This window comes from Anneissia japonica, unplaced genomic scaffold (assembly GCF_011630105.1).
Source record: "Anneissia japonica isolate Jap-2015-1 unplaced genomic scaffold, ASM1163010v1 scaffold665_len1252844_cov201, whole genome shotgun sequence".
NCBI classification, from domain to species: domain Eukaryota; kingdom Metazoa; phylum Echinodermata; class Crinoidea; order Comatulida; family Comatulidae; genus Anneissia; species Anneissia japonica.
In genome coordinates, this window is record NW_022757135.1 from 669565 (window position 1) to 679685 (window position 10121).

The 10121-nt window shown below is 41.5% G+C and overlaps 2 protein-coding genes and 8 non-coding genes across 10 annotated transcripts in view; all 10 read right to left on the bottom strand.

The window, feature by feature from the left end:
* The window catches only part of LOC117124450, a gene marked incomplete in the record, with an annotated part of 19209 nt that extends 16104 nt beyond the window's left edge, over positions 1-3105 (bottom strand). The window contains 1 exon segment of the mRNA XM_033270682.1: positions 2299-3105. Coding sequence (XP_033126573.1) covers positions 2299-2733 — 435 coding nt within the window.
* Positions 3106-3842: 737 nt separating this feature from the next.
* The window catches only part of LOC117124451 (E3 ubiquitin-protein ligase DCST1-like), a 17955-nt gene continuing 11676 nt past the window's right edge, over positions 3843-10121 (bottom strand). Inside the window, exons 11-14 of the mRNA XM_033270683.1 lie at positions 9752-9894; positions 9341-9454; positions 8698-8883; positions 3843-4924 (exon numbers count right to left, since the gene is read on the bottom strand). Coding sequence (XP_033126574.1) covers positions 4844-4924; positions 8698-8883; positions 9341-9454; positions 9752-9894 — 524 coding nt within the window. The 3' untranslated portion in view covers positions 3843-4843. The remainder of the gene's footprint in view (positions 4925-8697; positions 8884-9340; positions 9455-9751; positions 9895-10121) is intronic.
* Positions 5922-5994, bottom strand: Trnak-cuu. The gene has a single exon. It is a non-coding gene; the product is annotated as a tRNA-Lys (tRNA).
* Positions 6262-6334, bottom strand: Trnak-cuu. The gene has a single exon. It is a non-coding gene; the product is annotated as a tRNA-Lys (tRNA).
* Trnak-cuu lies at positions 6407-6479 on the bottom strand. The gene has a single exon. It is a non-coding gene; the product is annotated as a tRNA-Lys (tRNA).
* Trnak-cuu lies at positions 7100-7172 on the bottom strand. Its single transcript has one exon. It is a non-coding gene; the product is annotated as a tRNA-Lys (tRNA).
* Trnak-cuu lies at positions 7439-7511 on the bottom strand. Its single transcript has one exon. It is a non-coding gene; the product is annotated as a tRNA-Lys (tRNA).
* On the bottom strand, positions 7585-7657 carry Trnak-cuu. Its single transcript has one exon. It is a non-coding gene; the product is annotated as a tRNA-Lys (tRNA).
* Trnak-cuu lies at positions 7828-7900 on the bottom strand. The gene has a single exon. It is a non-coding gene; the product is annotated as a tRNA-Lys (tRNA).
* Positions 8164-8236, bottom strand: Trnak-uuu. Its single transcript has one exon. It is a non-coding gene; the product is annotated as a tRNA-Lys (tRNA).

The window sequence follows — 10121 nt, forward strand, 5'->3', positions numbered from 1 at the left end:
CATGAAATTCGACTGCTAAAAAGATTAAATGGAATTAAACTATACAGGAGGCCGCTAACTGTATTATACAATATTATACACAGGAACGCACATCACGTTAGACACAGAACGCCCATCGCGTATGACAAAAAATGGCTTCTAAATTCTCAATGTCCCAACTCTTTCTATCTATGGCTCTGGCTGGGGGGAGGGGGATATAGCCCCCCGTCGGGGAAGCTTATCCAACTCCCCCCACCGTCGGGGAAGACGAGTAAATTTTTTCGGGGAATAAACAAATAAAAAAAATATTTACATGTAATGTTCGCTTAGCCACCACATTGTTTTCATTAAACTATTTGTGTTATTTTTATTACTACTACTACTACTACTACTACTACTACTACTACTACTACTACTAATAATAATAATAATAATAATAATAATAATAGTTCAATGAGACTAATTAAAATAATTTGCGTTCTGTTATGACAAATGCTCGTTAGGATAGCCTCATGATGCTTGAAATACATCGTGATTGGTAAAGCAACCTCGACCATAACAGCGTGGTTGACAGATTTCATGCAAAAGTTCCAAAATGTATAATTTAACTTTCAAGAACGAGGATTTGAAAATAAATTATATGGTTACATTGCATACGCTTTCTTTCTTGTTTTATTCAATTTTTTTTGGTCTTAGAAGCTGATTTCGACATTAGAAAACAGCCTACATAAAGTCATATTATAGTAATTCGATGCCTATCAAAATAAGTAATAAAAAATCGCCATAATTCGTCAAATATCCGAGGCTTCCAGGGGCCTTCGCCCCTTGAACCCCCACCGGGGCCCTAGGCGGCCCCCTGGCCCCCAGCCAAGTGAGACTCGATTCGCTCCACTAGCCCCCCCCCCGTCGGGGCCTTTATCCCCTACGTCAGGCAGATCCTGGCACCATCACTGTAATCGAAGACAAGATTAGATCAATTCAGTGGCGGGTCCAGGGCCCCGGGGAGGTACTTTCACAGACGGAGGATCTATACGATGGAACAATTTAGTTCCCCCTCCCCCAATCCGGCACTGCATTTGATTGATTAGAGGGAAATGTATCTAGGCACAATATTATTTTTTAAACATCTTAAATGCGTTTTTCTCAAAATGCACTCTTTCGACATTCGCCACTTCATTTGAAATACTGTAGTTGAATGTTATCACACAAAATCTATTGTCGGAGGGCTAACATACGTATATTTTATATCAATTATAAATAACAATAGGTCTACTTCTGAATTCATGTTAACAACAAATATAGGCCTCATCAATGAAATTCGAAATAAAAATATAGGCCTATTATTAATTGGACATAGGCCCATCACACTGATCTCTGTTTTATGTGCGTCAAATATAAGTGTTTTATCCGAACACCGTTAGAGTGTGAAATCAATAGCCTCCAATCGGATTCGAACTTCCAACGAGAGCCCAAGTTCTCGAATCCCACTCTACAGATACTTTCTTCAAGCTGAAAAAAAGAACTTTTCACTGAAGGACTCAATCAGGGGCGCAACCATTGGTAAAATTTTAGGGAGGGGTGGTGTCACGCCTTGCGAGCGCAGAGAGCTACTAGGCTGGGACAGCAGTTTCATGGACGTGAGAAAGCGTAGATTTATCTTATTGTTTTTATATTTCCTTTCATAATTTCTTAAGCCTATAATATTAGCTTGACGCAGCTAACAGTTATCTGATTGTTTTTTAGGAGTGATGTTTTGCCTTACCTGACGTGTTATCCTACCGAATACTCAGTATACGTCCCCAAATATTTGTAAAAAACATTTCGCAAGTGAATCGAACCCCACGACCTCCAGATATCTAGCCTGGCACCATAACCACTAGACTATGCCTATCCCAGTGGCGTATCTAGAAGTCTTAAAATTGGGGTGCTGATGGGGAATCTGTCTCTTATACACATCTAGATGTGTATAAGAGACAGCTTGGGATCAATTACCAGTTGAGGGGCGCTAATTCGCAAAATAAGGTGATTTTTAACTACTTGACCGTGATTTTTTTTTTGGGGGGGGGTTTGGGGGCGAGTATTTCTAACACGCACCACAACCACACCCCCACCCATCTTGTATGTGTGTCATGGATGTAGGCTACAAAAATGCAGGCCATGCTGTATACTCCATAGTTGTATTCATTCTAGTGGAATAGTCCAGGTCATATTGGTACGTAGATAATGACCTTTATATTTGAGAATTTTCTACTACTGCTGTAATAGGCCTACTATTGTACTGCTGGTTACTACAGTACTGTAATTATTATTAACCATTACCGTAGGGTGTGGTGTATACACATCAAGATGGAGACAATCTTCGGTTATTTCTTCTGTGAAATTGAAGTAGTCTAGTTTCATTTGCGGACAAGCAGCCTTATTGATCGATGCATCGTAGGCCTGGCCCTCTTCAGCACTCCATGTCTTAGCAATTGGCGGCATAAAACGGAGCGGTCCTACCGGCGGCTCGGCGTACGGAATGCTCAAGTAGCCATCCACAGTCTTGACAACGTCCAAATGAGGCCCACCGTCAAATGAGAATGATTTACCGATGATTTTACCAAACTTGGCTTGGACCTTAGGTCTAGGCCCCGTAGCCTCGGGAAAACAATATATAATCTTAAATGCTAGGAACACGATTGCAAGTACTACAGACTTCATGTTGGTGAATGAACATTGTTGCTGACCTTTGTTCAACGTATACTGTATTATCATTTTGAGTCGAGTCACGTTGTCGTGTCAGCAGTTTTGTTTTCATAGCCCTGTTAATAATATTATTGGGCTTTTACAGTGGCGGATCTGGGTTCAAACTTAGGAGGGGGTAAAATGTTATACATACAGAAAAAAAATTTAGTAGTTGCATACGTAGGCGCGGCCTATTCTGTTTTTTCCATGAATCGATGAACCAACAAAAGAAAGCTTAAAGGGTGTCGTGGGTCCTCCATGATTCCTAGATGGCCGGAAATGAGCTTTCCCGACTTCATTTTCTTCAAAATACAAGGTTGTCCCCCTCCTGAAAACGATCATGTCATTTTCGCATTCTTATTACAGTAAATAGGCCTATGTGTGTATATAGGCGTACATAAAAAAAAAAAAAAATTTTTTCCATGAATTGATGAGCCCCAAATAGAACGGGGGTCGGGAAAATTTTGATTCGTAGATGGCGGGGAATAGGCTTTCCTGACTTCTGATGTGTTTTTAATGACTTTTAAGTCATTAAAAGTTCAGGTTTTCCCCCTCTTGAAAAAGATTTAATGAATCGATGAACCCCAAAGAGAAAGGGGGATCCAGGTTCTCCCCGGGAAAATTTTGATTCCTAGATGGCTGGCGGGAAATGAGTTTTCCTGACTTGTGAAGTGTTATTTAATGAGTTTTAAGTTCTTCAAAATTCAAGGTTTAGGCCTACCCCTCTTGAAAACGATCGGGTAAAATACGTATTAATATTTTTTCCATGAATCGATGAACACACCCCCCCCCCCCCATGAATCGATGAACCCCCCCCCCCCCCCCCAAATGGGGTCTTCCCTTGGGAAAATTGTGATTCCAAGATGGCGGGAAATGAGCTTTCTCGACTTCTAATTTTGCTGTCTTTTTACATTTTATTTCTATCGAAGCAAACGTGGAATTTTCATTTTCTAATATACCTGTCTCTTATACACATCTAGATGTGTATAAGAGACAGCCCTACGTCAGTGTTGTCTTAATCGGCCCAACTTTCCGGCCCCCACCCTTTTAGACATTCGTATATAATCGTCTATAACTTCATAAAAAATAGCCAAAGAACGATTTTAAGGTTGATTCTATTATTAATGACATATCAAATATCCAATCTAGAACAAAAAATCATTTTGCTAGTTCTCTTTTAAGGTATCATTGTAAATAAAGGTATGATTTGTAAATGTCACAACGTCCTGATTTCTTTCTGTTCGATCATTTTGCGCCGTCATTTGAAAACATAATATCAGTCATATTTTTTTAATTGAATTTTATTAAATTGAAATATATTTTGGTAACTACAACGGTTATGCCCTACAGTATGTATTATAAGTTACATTTATAATTATATCTTGTTTGAATGTTAACCACAGAAGAAAAATATGGCGGTATTTAGCATCATAATCAGTGCTAGACTTGCTTCTTTAAAACATGAGGTGTATAGCAATACACCCATCATTAATTTTGTTCTCGCTTTGACAGTACATCACATGCTCGGATTAAGCAAATTAAAAAAATATTATTTTTTAAACGAAAACAAATAAAACTATGCAAGTTATATTTTATACTGTTATTCGACGTTAGCCTATGTAAAAATATCCTTTGCGAAACGAAAACAAATAAAATTATGCAAATTACATTTTACACTGTTACCCGATGTCTAAACATACCGATTTTTCTGAAGCCGGGCAATCATTGCGATCCTGAAGAACGTAACGCCGGCACAACGCGCGCGCAACTGATAGTTTATGATGACGTTCCTTTGAGACTGCCACCGACAAGCAGTAGACAGTAGGTAGTTTTCGCCGCACGACGACGTTAATTACCGTTAACGGATAACGTCATAATTTATTCATCTTGCGTTAAGGTTAACGTCGTGCGACGAAAACTACCTAATGTCGCGTTGTCGAACGCTCACAGGGAGTGGAGTTACATTTGTTTGCCGACGGTTGCTGCATATGCTATGCCACTGTGAAGTTAAATAGAAGGACCACCGTATTTTACTCCTTCATGCTTTTACTTTCAAGTTTGTCAACTTCAGTACTCGATTCGAAAATAACGACTACTCCATCCGCTCTACCGTCCATATACATTTATGTAGGCCTACTTTTCAAAAAAGTTCGTCAACATCTGTGCCTGAGCTATCTTCGTCTAAGTCATCTTTTCCGGTGTAGCAAGCATAGCACCGTCTCTGTTGATACAAATATTTAATTATAAATTTAATTATATTTCAATTGATATTGAACATATTTCTAGAGCCTGACTATTCTTTATGGAAATTAAAGGTACCAAAACTTGTAGATACCTCGGTCTATTCTGTAGTAACATTATTTTAATGGCTATTAACCGTTAAGAATAATACTAAGAACAATAGCAATAACTCAAAACAAAAGAATAATAATAATAATAATAATAATAATAATAATAATAATAATAATGTAAATTGCCTAATAATAATGATAACAATAAATATAATAGTAAGATTAAAATGATGATGTTAATATTAATGATGATGAGCCAACCTGGCTTGGTATTAGAATAAGTAATGGGGTCCGGGTATGGCGACGAGAAGGAGACTGCTTCTAAAAACTTATTCGCCTGATGTGTTGCTCGAATTAATAACCCTGAGATTAAGAGTCTGATGCTCTGCAGACTGGTCAAGTACCGAAAGCCTGAGGATGACCATAATGACGACAAGTAGAAACTGTTTCCAAAAAACGTATGCGCCCAATGTGGGGCTTGAACCCATGGCCCTGATATCTTAAGCAGGGCACTCACTACGTCGCACGACGAATCGAACTCCGCTCCCGGTGAAAGGATCGTCATTAAAAAACTATCTGTTGTACGCGCTTCGTCGCGTTGCGTTCTTCATTGAATCACGTCGGCCGACGACAGTCGGGCGCCCCGAGTGCTGCTGAGAGCCGGGCACTAACTGCGCACGTCGGCCGACACGATCTATGAAGAACGCAACAAAACGACGCGCGCGCAAAGGACCGTTTAAACTGCCACCAACACTCAGCAGACGGCGTCGCAGAGAACAGAGTTGGACTCGTCGTGCGACGGTCGTACTACGCAGTGAGTGCCCGGCTGAAGAGTCTCATGCTGTACCGACGACCTAAACGGGCTAGTATTATTCTCAGCTACGAGGATGGCGACAAAGAGGAAGCTGTTTCTAAAAAAAACATATGCACCCAATGTGGGGCTCGAACCCACGACCCTGAGATTAAGAGTCTTATGCTCTACCGACTGAGCTAACCGGGCTTGGTATTTAAGCTGAGCTCCGAATATGACGATAATGTCGACAAACCTGAGATTAGGAGTCTCATGCTCTACTGACTGAGCTACCCGGGCGTGGTACATGGCACGAGCTGTGAATATGACGATGATGCCGACAAAGGAAAAGCTGTTTCTGGAAAAAGCAAAAACGTAGGCCCAATGCCCTCAACGTGGGGCTACCAACGACATTGATTAGGAGTCATTGAGTATGAGACGTCGCGGCATGAGAATCTGTTTCTAAAAAAAGGCATGCGCCCAATGTGGGGCTCGAACCCACGACCCTGAGATTAAGAGTCTCATGCTCTACCGACTGAGCTAACCGGGCTTGGTATTTAACATGAGCTGTGAATATAACATGATGCCGACGAAGAAAAAGCTGTTTCTAAAAAAAAATATGCACCCAATGTGGGGCTCGAACCCACGACCCTGAGATTAAGAGTCTCATGCTCTACCGACTGAGCTAACCGGGCTTGGTATTTAGGCTGAGCTCCGAATATGACAATAATGTCAACAAACCTGAGATTAGGAGTCTCTTGCTCTACCGACTGGGTTAACAGGGCGTGGTACTTGGCACGAGCTGTGAATATGATGATGATGCCGACGAAGGAAAAGCTGTTTCTGGAAAAAGCAAAAACGTAGGCCCAATGCCCTCAACGTGGGGCTACCAACGACATTGATTAGGAGTCATTGAGTATGAGACGTCGCGGCATGAGAATCTGTTTCTAAAAAAGGCATGCGCCCAATGTGGGGCTCGAACCCACGACCCTGAGATTAAAGAGCTATGAAAATGACGAAAGTATGCGCCAGCAATGTGGGTATTGTATTCTTAATTGTGAATGCGTCACCGGCGTTCCATACACAAACACACATTGGCGGCCATTCTGGACAGCGGCCGCTCTAGCAAGCGGCCGGTATGGACCTAGGCACGAGCTGTGAATATGACGATGATGCCGACGAAGGAAAAGCTGTTTCTGGAAAAAGCAAAAACGTAGGCCCAATGCCCTCAACGTGGGGCTACCAACGACATTGATTAGGAGTCATTGAGTATGAGACGTCGCGGCATGAGAATCCGTTTCTAAAAAAAGGCATGCGCCCAATGTGGGGCTCGAACCCACGACCCTGAGATTAAGAGTCTCATGCTCTACCGACTGAGCTAACCGGGCTTGGTATTTAGGCTGAGCTCCGAATATGACGATAATGTCAACAAACCTAAGATTAGGAGTCTCATGCTCTACCGACTGGGTTAACAGGGCGTGGTACTTGGCACGAGCTGTGAATATGACGATGATGCCGACGAAGGAAAAGCTGTTTCTGGAAAAAGCAAAAACGTAGGCCCATTGCCCTCAACGTGGGGCTACCAACGACATTGATTAGGAGTCATTGAGTATGAGACGTCGCGGCATGAGAATCTGTTTCTAAAAAAGGCATGCGCCCAATGTGGGGCTCGAACCCACGACCCTGAGATTAAGAGTCTCATGCTCTACCGACTGAGCTAACCGGGCTTGATATTTAACATGAGCTGTTAATATAAGATGATGCCGACGAAGAAAAAGCTGTTTCTAAAAAAAACATATACGCCCAATGTGGGGCTCGAACCCACGACCCTGAGATTAAGAGTCTCATGCTCTACCGACTGAGCTAACCGGGCTTGATATTTAACATGAGCTGTGAATATAAGATGATGCCGACGAAGAAAAAGCTGTTTCTAAAAAACAAAAGCAAAAACGTATGCGCTGAACTTGGGGCTACCCACAACATTGATTAAGAGTCATTGAGTATGATGTCGCTGAATGAGAATCTGTTTCTAAAAAAGGCATGCGCCCAATGTGGGGCTCGAACCCACGACCCTGAGATTAAGAGTCTCATGCTCTACCGACTGAGCTAACCGGGCTTGGTATTTAGGCCGAGCTCCGAATATGACGATAATGTCGACAAACCTGAGATTGGGAGTCTCATGCTCTACCGACTGAGTTACCCGGGCGTGGTACTTGGCACGAGCTGTGAATATGACGATGATCCCGACGAAGGAAAAGCTGTTTCTGAAGAAAGCAAAAACGTAGGCCCAATGCACTCAACGTGGGGCTACCAACGACATTGATTAAGAGTCATTGAGTATGACGTCACCGAATGAGTATCTGTTTCTAAAAAGGCAAGCGCCCAATGTGGAGCTCGAACCCACGACCCTGAGATTAAAAGTCTCAAGCTCTACCGACTGAGCTGACCGGGCTTGGCATTTATAATGAGCTGTGAATATGACAATGATGTCGACGAAGGAGAAGCTGTTTCTAAAAAAACATATGCGCCCATTGTGAGGCTCGAACCCACGACCCTGAGATTAAAGAGCTATGAAAATGACGAAAGTATGCGCCAGCAATGTGGGTATTGTATTCTTAATTGTGAATGCGTCACCGGCGTTCCATACACAAACACACATTGGCGGCCATTCTGGACAGCGGCCGCTCTAGCAAGCGGCCGGTATGGACCTAGGCCGAACCGACGACCATGAGATTAAAAGTCTCATGCTTTACCGACTGAGATAACCGGGGCTTGGTATTAGCACAGTTATGTTGACGAGAATCACGACGAGGAGGATTATATTGACGAGGATGGTGGTGATGATGATAATGATGGTGATGATGATAATAAAAATTATCATTTTACAGGTACGTTGTTAAATAAATTGCTTACATTAACATCTTTCCAACAGTCCGCACAGTAAGAGAAGTAGCAGCCAGGCCCGGTGCAATGGTGAAATTTCTTTGTCTCGAGTTCACTGCAAATTAAGCACGATTGGCGGCCAAGTTTGCACCACTTCAAACAGCCACAGAATCGTGGGAAGCGGCGCCGCAGGACGGTCAGAATACCGGTTTCCCTCTGAATTAACAAATTGCAAATACATAATTTCAATGAATGAAAGTACAAGCACGTGTATTTATAATGGACGTCTCCGGAGTGTGTCGGGCTGTCATTAACGTGGGTACATTAACAACAGTATGCAGGAACTATACAATTAAGCTTCATTTATTTTTCTCAGTATTTTCAATCATGCATAAGGTCTACAATAGTAACATAATACTGAATACTATAAAAGGCGTTCCTATTTTCAGTTTGTCTCGTAGTGTTGTTTCACAAAGAGCATAACGAAGCTGAATAAGTCGGGTTTCCATAAAATCCCTACACGCTATCGCATACAGCTTGCGAAGACGTCGATTTTCGGTCGAATCGGATGCCTTCTAGATTGCGTTGGCGTAACGATTACAGTGAATACGGTACGTAGTGTAGCGACAATGTAGTGATATTATGGAAAAAAGGATAAACACGTAATACTTACCGACAGTTTGTCTTCTCTAGCTTGTCTCTTAACTCGTTGACGCATATACTTTAAGAATCCTTTTCTTTTTTTCAAACAATCATTGTACATGAACAGAACACGCTTTTTCTCTCGCTGTTTTTCAAATCAAAACACCGGAAAAAAGTTAAAAAATGCATGCGTTAGGCTTATCAAACCACTTTAGTTCGAGAACAAATACAATGTAGTGGCTGACATGACTTGAAATACAGGTCTCCCTCTACGTAAAAACCACTTTTGGGACCGGAGTTACAATGATCTTTAACAGCTTTGGTCTCTAATTGGAATAATACAAATAAAAGACATTTGACACAGAAAAGTGGTCTTTAATTGGAGGTGGTTTTACTTGGAGGGGATTTTAATAATTAGAGGGATACATGTACTGCACTTTACCTTGCGATGAAAGAATGCGCATATAGTGCGGCGCAGTCTAAGCGTGAACGCTTCAAAGTACACCATTGTGAACACGCATGCCCATATTAAAAATATATTTCGAACAATCGTCGGATCTGACTTAGTGGGAACAGGCAGACACTCTGTAATATAACATACGTAAAACACTGATACAGTAATGTTTCTTTTAAAATCGATTGATAATGTAACTAACGGGATATATTAAATTAGAATATTAAACCAACGTGTGTTAAAATGTTTCAAAGATAAGACAAGCGAAGAATACGATAATAGAACAAATAGCCGTACAAAGATGTAATGATAAAAAGATCAGTGGCCAAAGCGTTTTAAAAATAACCAGTATATATAT